At 48.9% G+C, this 16,145-nt stretch overlaps 2 protein-coding genes and 1 pseudogene across 5 annotated transcripts in view; 1 reads left to right on the top strand and 2 right to left on the bottom strand.

Moving 5' to 3' along the window:
* Positions 1 to 1,738: 1,738 nt before the first annotated feature.
* On the top strand, positions 1,739 to 3,747 carry LOC123088360 (pectinesterase-like; annotated as a pseudogene).
* Positions 3,748 to 4,840: 1,093 nt separating this feature from the next.
* LOC123088354 (pathogenesis-related protein 1) lies at positions 4,841 to 5,720 on the bottom strand. The gene is made up of 2 exons (XM_044510545.1): positions 5,468 to 5,720; positions 4,841 to 5,383 (listed from the first exon to the last, which is right to left on the bottom strand). The coding sequence occupies exons 1-2, from the start codon at positions 5,652 to 5,654 to the stop codon at positions 5,088 to 5,090; spliced, it is 483 nt and encodes a 160-aa protein (XP_044366480.1). The 5' UTR covers positions 5,655 to 5,720; the 3' UTR covers positions 4,841 to 5,087.
* Positions 5,721 to 7,181: 1,461 nt separating this feature from the next.
* Positions 7,182 to 16,145, bottom strand: part of LOC123112472 (uncharacterized) — a 19,149-nt gene continuing 10,185 nt past the window's right edge. For 2 of the 4 annotated variants that reach the window (XR_006455511.1, XM_044533472.1), the window contains 2 exons: positions 7,578 to 7,652; positions 7,182 to 7,481 (listed from right to left, as the gene is read on the bottom strand). Coding sequence is in view for 2 of the 4 variants with exons in the window: in XM_044533472.1 (XP_044389407.1) it covers positions 7,613 to 7,652 (40 nt within the window). In the remaining 2 variants the exon portion in view is untranslated. Of the gene's footprint in view, positions 7,482 to 7,577; positions 7,653 to 8,085; positions 8,337 to 16,145 lie in introns of those variants that run through there. The other 2 variants (XR_006455501.1, XM_044533490.1) reach the window with 2 other exon arrangements.

Below are 16,145 nucleotides of genomic sequence, written 5' to 3'. Positions count from 1 at the left end.
TTATAATATAAACAAAATTTAGAAATTTTCTGAAAAAACAATTTAGTAAAATTCTGAACAATTTTGGAAAAAAATCATTTTTTTAAGTCGATCATTTTTTGAAAATTTAAATAAAAGTTGATATATTTTGTAGAAAATCTGGACATTTTTTGAACTTCGAACAAATTTTGAAAATCTTGACAATTTTTTTATTTGGAACATTTTCTGTAAATTAAATTATTTTGGAAGTTCTAAACATTTTTTGAAACACGTTGTCGCTCGCTTTGTTCATGCATGCTGACCAGTGAACGGCTGTTGGGTGTTCTCTCTTCGCGCATGCTAAGAGGGTATTTGGGTTCCCTAAAAAAAGAAAATATTTAGGCTGAGCTCGTGCATGTTGAGGCGGCCCCATGCAGTGTACTAAACATCCAAAAGTGGCTCGAGAAGGGCACTTTTGAGCTCGTGCACCCTCCAACACTCTACCAAACACACCCTATATGGCATAGCACATGCCAGGCAGCGGACACGCGCGCACCCCTGCTGCACCCGCGCACCCCAGGCAGTGGCGGCCCATGAGCTGCAGCGGGGGGCTTGTTTCCCTCTTATTTCGTTCTTTTAATAATTCAGGATTTCAAAAACATTCCAAAATTTGAAAAATATGCGAACTTCAAAAATGCTCGTGGAGCCAAAAATGTAGCTGAATTTGAATAATGTTGATGAATTTGAAAAAATGTTCATGAATTTGGATAATGATGAACTTTTTTTATCAGCTGAACAAATTGTGAATTTGACGAACATTTTTTGAACTTTATGAACAAATTCTTATCAAGGACATTTTCTTAAAAAATCGGATGACATTTCTGAAAAATGGATGAAAAGTTAACATTTTAAAAATTGACGTTGAACCCAACTTTGAGTAAGATGAACAATTTTTGAATTAGATGAACATTCTTCAGTTTTTGAACTTGATGAATACATTCTTAATTCAAGATCACTTTTAAAAAAAATCGGATGAACTTTTTGAAAACTGGATGAACATTTTCTAAAATTATGCAGAATCTTTTTTGTATTTTATGAACAAGTTTTGAATTTCATTAACATTTTTTGAATTTAGTGAACAAAAAATGTTCAAGATTTTATAAAAATGTTCAGATAAAGAGAAAGAATACAAATAATAAAAACGGTGATGAAGAAGAAATTAAAAGTTGAAAAACAAAAAGAAAAACAGAAAAAAAAATAAAAAAACTGGGGACCTCGCGGCCCACATGGGCCGGACCAAAATGCGGGCAGAGGAGGTGGGGGTGGGGGGGGGGGGTGTTCGTTACGGGGCTAGGGGTGTAGGATTATTGATCCAGCTTAGCGTGTGGTACTGAAGGTCGAGATGAAAGAAGCACTCGCGCTAAGCTGATCAATAATCCTAACACGTACAATTTTTTAGTGCGGGTGGGCCTCGCCTCTGCCTAGCACCAATCAAAATCTACCAACTACCTAATCACCTATTAGTGTAGCATTGCTCAAGCTGGATATAGTCGCCTATAGTCGCCGCGCAATTGAAGGCCAGAAACGCACGATGAACACAAGAAGAGGCTCGTCCTCCTCGTGCGGCTCTCCTTTAACCTCGGCTTGTTTGCGAGCTCAAGGCCCATGCGCAACCCTCATTCTCCGGCTTGTCCCAAATTAGCACGCGCTTATAAAATGACGAATCCTCATCTCCGGCTCCTATTTAGTCCAACTTGTAAGAAATAAAGTAGACCCCTTCCATTGGCTGAGGGACCCAAACCTCCTAAACACCTCCCATTTAATTGTAATTGTATCAACTGATCGGGAGGTGTTGATCGTCGTAAACCTACCATGAGCAAAGGCGCCATAATCGGCGCGTCGACCGTCCTGGTGGTGGCGGTCGTCGCTGCCGTCTGCGTCGTGTCCTTCAAAGAAGCTAAAAATGAGGAGGACAGCACGGAGCTGACGACGTCGGTGAAGTCGATCAAGTCCTTCTACCAGCCCGTGGACTACAAGGCGGCGTGCGAGAAGACGCTGGGGGAGACGGCCGGCAATGCGACGACCACGACGGAGGCACGGAGCTGGCCAAGGCCATCTTCAAGGCCACCTCGGAGCGGATCGAGAAGGCCGTGCAGGAGTCCAGCCTGCTCAACGAGCTCAAACACGACCCACGCACGTCGGGCGCGCTCAAGAACTGCAAGGAGATGCTCCACTACGCCATCGACGACCTCAAGACCACCTTCGACCAGCTCGGCGGCTTCGAGATGACCAACTTCAAGCACGCCATGGACGACCTCAAGACGTGGCTCACCTCCGCGCTCACGTACCAGGAGACCTGCCTTGATGGCTTCGCCAACACCACGACCGACGCCTCCGCCAAGATGCGCAAGGCGCTTAACGTCTCCCAGGAGCTGACGGAGAACATCCTGTCCATCGTGGACGAGTTCGGGGACACCATCGCCAACCTGGACCTGTCCATCTTCAGCCGGCGGCTGCTCGGGCACGACGGCGCGCCCAGGTGGATGTCGGACTCCAAGCGGAGGCTGCTGGAGGTGTCTCCCAGCGAGCCCGACTTCAAGCCGGACATGACGGTGGCGGCGGACGGCAGCGGCGACTACAAGACCATCAACGAGGCGCTGGCCAAGGTGCCGCTCAAGAGCGAGGACACGTACGTGATGCACGTCAAGGAGGGCACGTACAAGGAGTACGTGTCCGTGGCGCGCAACGTGACGAACCTCGTCATGATCGGCGACGGGGCCGGCAAGACGGTCATCACGGGGGACAAGAACTTTATGATGAACATCACCACCAAGGACACGGCCACCATGGAGGCGATCGGCAACGGCTTCTTCATGCGCGGGATCACGGTGGAGAACACGGCGGGCGCCAAGAACCACCAGGCCGTGGCGCTGAGGGTGCAGAGCGACCAGTCGGTGTTCTACGAGTGCCAGTTCGACGGGTACCAGGACACGCTCTACACGCACACGAGCCGGCAGTACTACCGCGACTGCACCGTGAGCGGCACCATCGACTTCATCTTCGGCAACGCGCAGGTGGTGTTCCAGAACTGCGTCCTCCAGGTGCGCAAGTGCATGGAGAACCAGCAGAACATCATCACGGCGCAGGGGCGCAAGGAGAGGCACTCCGCCGGCGGCATCGTCATCCACAACTGCACCATCGAGCCGCACCCGGAGTTCAAGGACCACATCGGCAGGCTCCGGACGTTCCTGGGGCGGCCGTGGAAGGAGCACTCCCGCACCCTCTACATCCAGTCGGAGATCGGCGACCTCATCGACCCGCAGGGGTGGCTGCCGTGGCTCGGCGACTTCGCGCTCACCACCTGCTACTACGCCGAGGTGGACAACCGGGGGCCGGGGGCCGGGGGCCGACATGAGCAATCGCGTCACGTGGAAGGGCGTCAAGCACGTCACCTACCGGCAGGCGCAAGAGAAGTACACTGTGGAGAGGTTCATCCAGGGGAAGCTCTGGATCTCCAAGTACGGCGTGCCCTTCATCCCGGGGTTGCTGCCGCAGGAGCAGGCCGCCCACACTGACACTGAGCCAAGCTAGCGTTCATTCGGGGTCGAGGATGAAGATGGATTGTGGACAAGGGTTGTTAATTTTATGGATAGAGGATCGGTTGTACGTACACTGTTGTTGATGTATATCATCTGTGTATCGTCGTACAGTATATGTGAGATGCATGTCAATGTAGAATGTAGAATGTATGTGCGTGTACACTGCTCTTTCGGACACCCATGCTCACAATTGGACAACTTACGACTCACATAGAACAGGATTTAAGACAGTTTAATTACCACATGTTGATCTTTTTGCTTGTGTTTATCTATCTAGACGTCTTGCAGTGCTAAATTGTACTCCTTCGAACACCGACTTTTTTTAAAAGATCCAGCTTCCTGATTTTCTTTTCAAACACTGACTTTTTTTTTAAGATCCAGCTGTTGCCGCCATTCATTTCATTAGCAGAGAGAACACCGACTTGTAAATGAGCCAAACTTGGACCTGGATCCTCGCCAACAAGGGCATAAATAGATGCACTTCCAGAAAAAAGGTGATGCTAAATTGAAAAATGCCAACACATTGTCGCTTCCTATTTGAAGAGAGCAAACGAAATTATGTTCAGTAAAGCAAACAAATATTTCCTTTTATTCCGGGCAAAACCATGAGGAAGATACATAAGCAAACAACTGTTGGAAATATGAGCAATTTATCAAATGATTTTATTAACAAAAATACTAGATAAAGCATGACTAAAATAGCAAATATAAAGCAAGTCATGCAATCTGACAGAGAGAAGGTAAACATCGTCTGCATATATGAACTTGAGCTAAACACATCTAGAATAGACACTAGATGAAGTTGCTTATACGAAACAGAATCTAACATACGAAGGGCAGAAACTAGAACCAAGAACTGTAACAGGACTTCTAACAGAAAGGAGAAGAACACGCACGGCACAGCAGCAGCAGAAGCGCTGGACTTGGGGTCGGTGTCCTCGCCTGCCATGTCGTCGAGGAGGTCGTGGACGTCGGGGAAGAAGTCGTCGTCGGGGAAGTAGTCGTCAACGACCGGATCGTCCGTGATGAAACAGCCAGTAGTCGCGCTGAGCGCTCCCCAAAAATTGCGTGGCAAAAATTAAACATCGGCTCGGCTCATTCCCGCAACCCGCAACCCTCTTGTTCTCATGCTCATACAAGTGGGGAAGGAGCCTCCTTTATAAAGAGGTCCAACTCCCTCTAAACTAGCAATGTGGGACTAAACTTTAGTAGTATCCCTTGCCTTGCACAAATGGGCTAAGCGGGCCTCTAGGATTTATTAGGAATTTCTGAAACAGTTATTGTGCTGCCCCAATATAGACTAAATTCCAGCAGCAACAACATCATCAAACAACAGCATGGCACCCTTTGATAGTTACAAATACTGAATACACGACCTTTTTAACTTGTCAAGTCCACACTCTGCTCAGTGCTCCCGCGTCACTACTTGCGATTGGAGCGGCTTTGTTAGATCGGGAAAAAAGCACACAAAAATCATACCAGGGACAGCATAATCATAATCATAACCATATGTGTTCCCTCTCAGCTGGTTCAGTTGTAGGCGTCCGGGTTGGCGACGAGGTAGGCCTCGGCGGCCTTGAAGATGGCCGTGACAGACTCCTTGGCCTTGGTGATCTCATCGTTCACCTCCACGCCCGGCAGCAGCTTGTAGGTCGACTCCACCTTAACGACACTCCCACCGTTGGCCGCCGGCTCCACCTTGATGTGCGAGGTGGCCGTCTCGATGGCGGTGCCGATGCCGCCGCCCTCGATGAGGGTGGACTTGCACTCGCACTTGTCGGCGTCGATGAACTCGAGCCTCTCTTTCATGAGGCTGAAGGGCATGGCTGCAAGATCAACTGTGTGTTATGCTTTGACCCACGATGTGTACCAGACTGAAGTTGGCATGAATTGTGCGTGACGCATGGTACCTGAGTTGAAGTTGAACTGCCTGACGCTCCCGATGTCGCCTTCGCCCTCAACGGGGTGGGCGCTGGCGACGATGTGTGGTGCGAGCTTGGGGGCTAGTGTGTGCCAGTCCATGACGCCGGCGCGAAAGAGGCGCGGTGCGGCGACCGGCGATTCGATCTCGTGGGTCCAGCTGTCGGTGGAGGCCATTGCTGTGATGATCAAGGACGACCAGTGCAAATGATGTGTTGAGCTGTGGCTGTTGTAATGGCGCACTGGGCTGCTTGGTTTCCTGGAGAACGGAAGTGAGCGTCATAAATAGAGGCTCCAAGGCGGGGGTTGGTGAAGCTTGAACGGATAGGTGCGGTGAGTAGTGGGGGCTGGTGAAGGCGCCAAGCCAGGGTCGTGTTTGTCCAGATTGGATGACACGGTAGTATCATTGCAGGGTCTGAAAGCATGCCCTTTTTTTAATATATTTAGTTAACGGAGAAGACTCTGTTGTCCAATTGGCACCACGGTCCGCGTGAGCAAATTATTCCAGAATGTTTAGTTAAAGAATTAGAATGACGGACTCCTAGTCTCCTAACCAAAAGCAAGATATAGATACTTGGGTTGGTGTGGAAGTAATGCATACAGCACGCCGACGACGCGAGCGGCGACCATCAGTGACATGCAACCTCGTGTGCTAGACTAGCCACAATGATGAGTACTCCCTCCTTTTCGGTTTATAGGGCTCAATTTAAAAATCTCACCAATCAAGATAGATGGTGAGTGATGAAATAATTTTTGTAGTTTGCAAAAGCACCTAATTAATGCTCTTGTTTTCCTCAAAAAATTACGTTTATCAATGCATTAAGTACATGCATTGGTCAATTTTCTCTTAATACTTACATGCAATGATTTAATGCACCTTGGAATCTGAACATGTGATGGGAAACAACCAAATTAAGCCTTAGTCTGGCCATAGTGGGGTAACATAAGTAGTATCATGCACTTGAGACTCACAAACATGTTTATGTGGCAGGCAATTAAAGAAGAGAGAGATGGTTATAGTAACATAGGTAGATACCGTAACATAATAAATGTGATGCTACTATGTGTCATGCATGGCAATAAATGAGACCACCTATGATACTAATCTATAATACTATGCATTGTAGAGGTAGTAATATAGACTAGTAACATATGCATGTTACTAGTCTAAGTTACTCCCCACTATGACCAGCCTTATAAAATGGAAAAACTAAAATTTTGAGATAAGCCTTATAAACCCTTATAAACCGGAAAAGAGGGAGTAACATACACTAGTAACATACGCATATCCCTAGACTATGTTACTACCTTCATAATGGGTAGTAATATAAGTGTGGTAACATGCAAATCTTCATTTATTAGGTTATAGACTCATATTATATTGGGACATATGATGTTACAGTAACTAGCTAAGTTAGTATAACTACCTCTCTCCTCATTAACTCATTGCCACATAAGCAAATTTAATGAGTTGGACTCGATGTTACTGCTTAAGTTACTCCCACTGTGACTAGTCTTACCTGTAGAACTACGATCTGGCATGCATGTTCTGTGTGAACTCTCTTACTTGTACTAGTACGCAGTGACTTAGGATTCCAGGGGGGACGTTTAACTGCAAATTAATCACTGTTTCGATGTTGCTCCTGCAATTCAGATGCATGGATGCGCAAAGTCTCTCGGATGCATAGATAGGATAAGTTTCCATACAAAAATGCCTTTCAGATATTACCTCCTGTTGTCAAAATTAGTGTAACCTTCCGTCGTTGCGCGTTTTACAAACTTGACTATGGGCTCTAAGCTTGAAAAATACATCTTGACCGTACACAAAGTCGAAAAGTCTCTCGGAGACATGCCAACAATGCTGCGATTCTACTCAGCATCATCGTCACTGTTTTCAGACAAATCCACGTCTTCACCATACACCATTTCATCAATTTCATCTTCTTCCTCTTCATCAGATTGGACTGCGGCCTTCGCCGATACATCTTTCACATCCTTGTCAACCTAAGGAAAGTGAAACACATAATAACTTTATCATTGATAACTGTAGCAGTAGTACTAACTATTAACTTATTTTCAGCCTTATAAATGGATGAAAACCTGTGCCATTATCAGCCGAAGACGACCAGAAAGCTTCAGTAAATCTTCAGTTGCTGTGTATCTTTCTGCACACATCTGCAAAAGAAAGATCAGTTTTGCTTAGATTAGTGGCATGCCAATTCATGGCCAAACATCCAGCAGACAAAGACTGTCTCGTAGTTGGCATATCAACTTTAACCACATTGGTTGGTAGCTTATTCAAATTAATCATGTGATTCAAATAAGGTAAGGCACTGATGTTGCATTTCTCTCCCAAATAGATTAGGAAGCAAAAACACATGGCAGCAGTATTTACTAGTTTAACTACCATCTCCCAGATTTATCTTTAACTCTACGATCATCTGCTCAATGTGAAGCCGAAGTATAACTTGTCACTGCCAACTACACTACTACAGATACAACTTGAGATCCTAAATGAAAATCCATCTTGCAAAGATGACATGAAAATTCGAGATCTAAGCTATACAAGTGTAGGGGCAAATATCATCAGCACAATAATGTGTTTCACCTTCCAGACTGTGCTCTTCACACTGACTATAGAAGGTTACAATCGTGAGTTTGCATCTGGGCTTTTTCACTAACAGAGGTTTCCTGTAGGCCAATTTGAATGTGCACACTGTGTTCAATTGCAGCAGGTGAGTTCTCGCCACCATTGATACATCTTTCTCAAAGAGGTTGCCAGGAAACTACAATAACAGTTACATCACGAACATTCTGAACATGGTGCAGTGGCCAGTGCATATATGCGTTGTGCATTATCTAATACCAAACATATAGGTCAGTCGCTATAGCACAACCCTTCTCCATAACAAGAACAATACTAGTAGTACTCCATAATACAGTACACATAAGTACTTGAACCTTTGCAACTCATTAAGATGCCAATTTAACCACAATAGTTTGTTATCATCTATTTAGAAACTCAAGAAGTCTAATATCAAGAAAAATGAAACAAAACACATATGATTTTCACATACCTAAACTACAAATCTAGACAATGTCACCCCTCCTATTGGAGGGGGTATGTTTCGAATGATCTACAAAGCTCATGGGAGAAACAAACATATATATATATATATATATGCAAGTTATGCAATGCAACAAGTGATGGGGTTATGTACCTAGGGTAGGGTCATGGACCTGTTCCAAGTAACTTACCCTAGGACGTCCCTAGAAGAGGTCTCCTTCCAGTCGACCAACGAGCATTCACTCGACTGGCCTGAAGGACTCGACCACGAAGACTCACTCGACCACCAGGAGGTCAAGAGGCACTCTGCACCGCAACGGCCTGTAATTAAGTAGACTTTATGATAGTAAAGGCACTTTATGTGGGGCGTTACCAGTAACGCCCCAGACTTAACTCACCTTAAACCCTCTCCTACGTGGGCTGGCTGGGGTCCTGGCGCACTCTATATAAGCCACCCCCCTCCACAGGCAGAAGGGTTCGGCACCTTGTAATCCGTACATTCATAATCCACTCGACCGCCTCCGGGCTCCGAGACGTAGGGCTGTTACTTCTTCCGAGAAGGGCCTGAACTCGTACATCCTTTGTGCTTACAACCTCTCCATAGCTAGGACCTTGCCTCTTCATACCTACCCCCCACTCTACTGTCAGGCTTAGAACCACGACAGTTGGCGCCCACCGTGGGGCAGGTGTTTTAGCGATTTTGTGGAGAAGTTGTGATTCTTCCGAGTATTTTCATCATGGTGTCTGCTGGAGTTTTGATCGAGGGTCAAGAGATCCGTCTCGGCACTCTCATCTTCATCGCCGACGACTCCGCATGGCTCCAAGAGGCTCCACTCGACGTAGACGCGCTCCCCGTCCGCGATGCGACGCATTTTCGCGCATGTGTCCGCGGCGTTCTGCTGCGGCAACCATCGACCCAGTATCGGTCGGCTCCTCCATCTTTCACCCTCCCGGTCTCCCGCCCGCGCAAGCGCTCAGGCCGGTCGAGGCTTCAGCGATGGGTGAGTCACGCGGTGGCTCGCCAGTCGGCCACTACACAAGTTGCGGCAATCGAGCCCAACGAATTTCTCTACGGCTTGTTCGATCAGTCGACTGGTTCCGGAGAGACTGCATCCAAGTGCGGAAGCAGTGATCCAGCGGCGGAAATCTTGATGGTCGACGGGCCCCACAGTCCTCCTGGCTTCGCCCGTGGTGGTGGAGCAGGCGACGGCGGCGACCCTGCTCGAGGCTACGAAGAGTACCAGCCCGAGCCACTCGACTCTCTGCAAAGAGAAGAGCTTCGCCGCAGGAACGAGGATCCCCTGCGTATTCCCATCGCAGGAGAAACCCCCGAGGCTCGTGCCTTGGAGGAGGCGCGTCTGGCCAATTTGGCCGAGCACACTCGACTGGAGAACCTTCAGCGAGCACTCGACGAGCGCGCGCGGCAACGAGTTCCCGACACCAGTCGACGTCAACTCTTCCCGCCGACTCAGGTATATCGAACCCCAATTCAGAATTTAGCAGCTGCGACCCGTATAGCAGAGTCCATTCAGCCTTCGCAGTCAGAGGCTGGCAGAGGTTTGCTGCAGATCAGGGATCTGCTCCGGGCAGCAGGAGATCAGAATTCAGCCGTGTCTCAGTCGCGCAACAGAATTCACAGTCGATCTGTCACTGTGAATACGGTTCAGTCGGCTCACAGCCCCAGATCGCCTCCGCGGCGCGAAGGGCGTGAGAATCGGCGAGATCAATATGGCGACAGACTCGACCGAGATGATAGGCGTCGAGTGCCCTATTCCCCTCCGAGGGGTGGGTCTTACGCTCCTCGGCAGCCAGATGATAGGCGTCAGTACAGTACAGGGCGTAGGGTTCCAGTTGACCCCAGAGAGCCAGGCTTCGACGCGCGATCCATTATCGTGCAAGGGTTGGTCGACCGGAACAGAGCCCATCGAGGCGCACTCGACAGAGATGTGCCCACGAGCAGTCGAGTACATGTTTCTGGTCCTGAATGTTTCAGCAGAGCTATCAGAGCCGCAGTTATTCCCCCAAATTTCAGGTTGGCAACAGGAGTCAGCAAGTTCACTGGTGAGTCTAAGCCTGAAACTTGGCTTGAAGACTACCGAGTGGCAGTTCAGATCGGTGGTGGGAACGACGAGGTGGCCATGAAGCATTTGCCCCTCATGTTGGAAGGTTCTGCCAGGGCATGGTTGACTCAATTGCCTCCTAGCAGCATTTACACTTGGGAAGATCTGTCCCGAGTGTTCGTCAGAACGTTCGAAGGGACTTGCAAGCGACCAGCGGGATTGACAGAGTTGCAAGTCTGCGTGCAGAAAACCAATGAGACTCTTAGAGAGTATATTCAGAGGTGGATCACTTTGCACCACACTGTGGAAAATGTCTCTGACCATCAGGCAGTATGCGCCTTCAAAGATGGTGTCAAGAACAGAGAACTGAGTTTGAAATTTGGTCGAACCGGTGACATGACCTTGAGTCGGATGATGGAGATTGCTACCAAGTACGCCAACGGCGAAGAAGAAGACCGACTCCGAAGCGGCAAGCACAAGCCGAGTCAGTCGGAAAAAGGAAACACCAGTCGGAAACAGAAGCGGAAGGCTGAACCGGCAGCTCCTGGAGAGGCTCTGGCCGTGACTCAAGGAAAGTTTAAGGGGAAACCAAAAGGATCCTGGAACCCCAAGAAGGTAAAGGATAAAGAAGGGAACGGCGTGATGGATATGCCGTGCCACATCCACACGAAGAAAGATGAAGAGGGGAATATCATTTACCCAAAGTACACCACTCGCCAATGTCGACTCCTGATCCAGCAGTTTCAGGGAAAACAGTCTAAGGACAAGGAGGAGTCGGACAAAGCCGAAGACAAAGAGGACAGTGAGGGAGGATACCCGCATATCAACTCCACCCTGATGATCTTCGCAGATGTGGAAAGCAGAAGTCGACTGAAAGTGATTAACCGAGAGGTTAACATGGTTGCCCCAGCAAAGGCAAATTATCTGAAATGGTCTCAAACACCCATCACATTCGACCAATCTGATCACCCGACTCATATTGCCACCCCTGGGAGGCAAGCTTTGGTGGTCGATCCAGTTGTCGAAGGCACTCGACTAACAAAGGTGCTGATGGACGGTGGAAGTGGGCTGAATCTGTTATATGCAGACACGTTGAAAGGTATGGGCATTCCGATGTCCCGACTGAGCACTAGTAACATGAGCTTCCATGTAGTTATACCAGGGAAGAAGGCCGAGTCACTCGGCCAGATAGCTTTGGACGTAGTGTTTGGCAATTCAAAGCATTTTCGCAAAGAAAAGTTGACGTTTGAGGTCGTGGATTTTCAAAGTGCATATCATGCCATTTTGGGGAGACCAGCCTATGCACGGTTCATGGCTCGACCATGTTACGTGTACCTCAAACTGAAGATGCCTGGTCCCAAAGGAGTGATCACTGTCACCGGCGATAGGAAAAAGGCGGAGGAGTGCTTTCAGAAGGGCTCCAAGATTGTCGATTCCCAAGTGACAGCGGTCGAGTTCGAAGAATACAAGCAAAACGCAGATCCGAGTGACTTGCTGCGATCCAAGAAGCCCGCCATAGAGTCTGCATTCCAGTCGTCCGATGAGACGAAGCCTGTTCACATTCACCCGACCGACCCCGAAGCAGCTCCGACCCGCATCTCCACAACACTCGACCCAAAATAGGAAGAAGCGCTCATCCAGTTCCTCCGTGAGAACTGGGACATTTTTGCATGGAAGCCCGCTAACATGCCAGGTGTTCCCAGGGGACTGGCTGAGCATCGCCTAAGAGTTGACTCGTCTGCGAAGCCAGTCAAAGAACATCTTCGACGGTCCGCCGTCCAGAAGAGAAAGGCCATCGGTGAAGAAGTGGCTCGACTGTTGGCGGCAGGATTTATCCGAGAGATATACCACTCCGAGTGGCTCGCTAATGTCGTCATGGTTCCTAAGAAGGACAAGTCGCTCCGAATGTGCATTGATTTCAAGCACATCAACCGGGCCTGCCCGAAAGATCACTTTCCTCTCCCTCGCATAGATCAAATTGTTGACTCGACCGCGGGATGCGAGAGGTTGTCTTTTTTAGATGCTTACTCCGGGTACCACCAGATCCGTCTGTACGGGCCCGATGAGGTAAAAACAGCTTTCATCACTCCATTCGGGTGCTTCTGCTATATCACCATGCCATTCGGCCTCAAGAATGCCGGAGCCACATTTATGCGAATGATTCAGAAGTGTCTACTCACTCAAATCAGTCGAAATGTGGAAGCTTATATGGATGATATTGTTGTCAAGTCACGAAAAGGTTCCGACCTGCTCGCTGACCTCGCCGAAACATTTGCCAACCTCAGAAGGTATGATATCAAGCTCAATCCATCAAAGTGCACATTTGGAGTTCCTAGTGGCAAGTTACTCGGTTTTCTCGTTTCCGAACGGGGAATCGACGCCAACCCAGAAAAGATTGGCACTATTCTTCGAATGAAACGCCCTGTGCGAGTGCACGATGTCCAGAAGCTTACTGGATGCTTGCCCGCATTAAGTCGATTCATCTCACGACTCGGTGAAAAGGCATTGCCTCTTTACCGACTGATGAAGAAGGCTGACAAGTTCGAGTGGACTCCAGAAGCTGATGCAGCGTTTGCCGAGCTAAAAGCTCTGCTCTCCACCCAGCCGGTGCTTGCTGCTCCAATCAGCAAAGAGCCTCTGTTGCTCTACATCGCAGCCACAGGACAAGTCGTCAGTACTGTGCTAACGGTCGAGCGGGAAGAAGAAGGAAAAGCTCTCAAAGTTCAGCGCCCAGTGTATTATTTGTCTGAAGTTTTGACTCCATCCAAGCAGAGATATCCTCATTATCAGAAGCTTGTGTATGGGATATACATGACCACAAAGAAGGTTGCTCATTATTTCTCTGACCATTCCATCACAGTCGTCAGCGACGCTCCACTATCAGAGATTTTGCACAACAGAGATGCAACTGGTCGAGTGGCCAAATGGGCGATTGAACTTCTTCCCCTTGATATCAAGTTTGAAGCAAAGAAAGCTATTAAGTCCCAGGCAATAGCAGATTTCCTCGCCGAGTGGATCGAACAGCAGCAGCCGACTGAAGTTCACTCGGAGCATTGGACCATGTTTTTCGATGGTTCTAAGATGTTGAATGGTTCCGGTGCTGGGGTTGTCCTGGTTTCCCCCAGAGGAGATAAGCTCAGATATGTGCTTCAGATTCACTTTGATTCCTCCAACAATGAGGCAGAATATGAGGCCCTCCTATATGGGTTGCGCATGGCCATTTCACTCGGCGTCCGTCGCCTAATGGTCTATGGCGACTCGGATTTAGTGGTCAATCAGGTGATGAAAGAGTGGGACGTGAGAAGCCCAGCCATGACTGGATACTGCAGTGCAGTGAGGAAGCTGGAGAAAAAGTTCGAGGGGTTGGAGCTCCATCATATACCCCGACTGAAAAATCAAGCAGCTGATGATCTAGCAAAGATAGGTTCCAAGAGAGAAGCCATTCCGAGTGGTGTGTTCTTGGAGCATATACATACTCCGTCAGTCAAAGAAGATCCTTTCACCGAAGAAACTCCGCAGCCCAAGAGTGCCACAGATCCGACTGAAGTTGAAGTCCCAGCGGTGGTCGACTTGATCATGGAGGTTTTGGTAGTCATTCCCGACTGGACGATTCCGTACGTCGCATATATCTTGAGGAAAGAACTTCCGGAGGATGAGGAAGAGGCTCGATAGATCGTCCGTCGATCTAAGGCCTTTACCGTCATCAAAGGACAATTATACAGAGAGAGCACGACTGGAGTCGGTCAGAAGTGCATAACACCAGAAGAAGGTCGACTCATCCTCAATGATATTCACTCGGGGACCTGTGGTCATCATGCGTCCTCCCGGACCATCGTGGCCAAAGCATACCGAGCCGGATTTTACTGGCCCAAGGCGAATGAGATGGCAAATAGTGGATAAGTGCGAGGGATGTCAGTTCTACTCGAATATGTCGCACAAACCTGCGTCAGCTTTGAAGACCATCCCACTCGTCTGGCCTTTTGCAGTCTGGGGGCTGGACATGGTCGGCCCTTTGAGAACAGGACGAAGTGGCTTCACGCATGTACTGGTGGCAGTCGACAAGTTCACCAAGTGGATCGAGGCTAAACCAATCAAGAGTCTCGACACCGGTACTGCTGTTAGCTTCATCAGGGAACTAATATTCAGATATGGAGTCCCGCACAGCATCATTACGGATAATGGGTCGAACTTTGACTCAGAGGAATTCAGAACCTTCTGCAACTCCCAGGGCACACGGGTCGACTACGCATCAGTCGCCCATCCGCAGTCGTATGGACAAGCAGAGCGAGCTAATGGACTGATTCTCAAGGGACTGAAGCCGCGACTGATGCGTGATCTCAAACACGCGGCTGGAGCTTGGGTCGACGAACTTCCATCTGTACTCTGGGGACTGCGGACCACGCCCAATCGGTCGACCGGAAGAACTCCATTCTTCTTGGTCTATGGAGCCGAAGCAGTCTTGCCGAGTGATCTTCTCCACAATGCTCCTCGAGTCGAAATCTACAACGAAGCAGAAGCTGAACAAGCGCGGCAGGACGCAGTCGACCTTTTAGAGGAAGAAAGGGAGATGGCTCTGATCCGGTCGACCATCTACCAACAAGATCTGCGCCGTTTCCACGCCCGAAATGTGAGAGGTCGAGCCTTCCAGAAAGGGGATTTGGTTCTCCGAGTGGATCAGCACAAACCACACAAGCTTGCTCCTTCTTGGGAAGGCCCCTTCATTGTCACCAAGGTTCTCCACAACGGGGCGTACCGTCTTTACAACGTCGAGCATAATATCGACGAGCCCCGAGCTTGGAACGCGGAGCTACTCCGCCCATTTTACACTTAAGTTTTATCACTCGGATGAGTTGCAATAAAGTACTTCTGTAGTTCATGGATATAGAAATAATTGTGTCATCACTTTTTATTTTTGTCCACATAAAAACCCCCCCTCAGTGGGTGGCTTAGCCGCGAATCCGTTTCGCCTAAGTTTGGAAAAATCCTATCGAGTGGTGAGCCAGACTCTCACTCGGAGGCTTAGCTGCGAATCCGTTTCGCCTAAGTTTATCAAAATCCTACCGAGTGGTAAGCCAGCCTTCCACTCGGGGGCTTAGCTGCAGCCCAAGCACTCGCCTAAGTTGTGAAAATCCTACCGAGTGGTAAGCCAGCCTTCCACTCGGAGGCTTAGCTGCGACCTCGTGCTCGCCTAAGTTATCAAAATCCTACCGAGTGAAGAGCAATCCTCTCACTCGGGGGCTTAGCTGCAGCCTCGTGCTCGCCTAAGTTTATAAAAATCCTACCGAATGAAGAGCAATCCTCTCACTCGGGGGCTTAGCTGCAGCTTCGTGCTCGCCTAAGTTATCAAAATCCTACCGAGTGGTAAGCCAGTCTTCCACTCGGAGGCTTAGCTGCAGCCTCGTGCTCGCCTAAGTTTATCAAAATCCTACCGAGTGGTAAGCCAGCCTTCCACTGAGAGGCTTAGCTGCGACCTCGTGCTCGCCTAAGTTATCAAAATCCTACCGAGTGAAGAGCAATCCTCTCACTCGGGGGCTTAGCTGC

The sequence above is a fragment of the Triticum aestivum genome, chromosome 1B (assembly GCF_018294505.1).
Source record: "Triticum aestivum cultivar Chinese Spring chromosome 1B, IWGSC CS RefSeq v2.1, whole genome shotgun sequence".
In the NCBI taxonomy this organism is placed as follows: domain Eukaryota; kingdom Viridiplantae; phylum Streptophyta; class Magnoliopsida; order Poales; family Poaceae; genus Triticum; species Triticum aestivum.
This window is presented reverse-complemented; position numbering and strand designations above follow the sequence as displayed.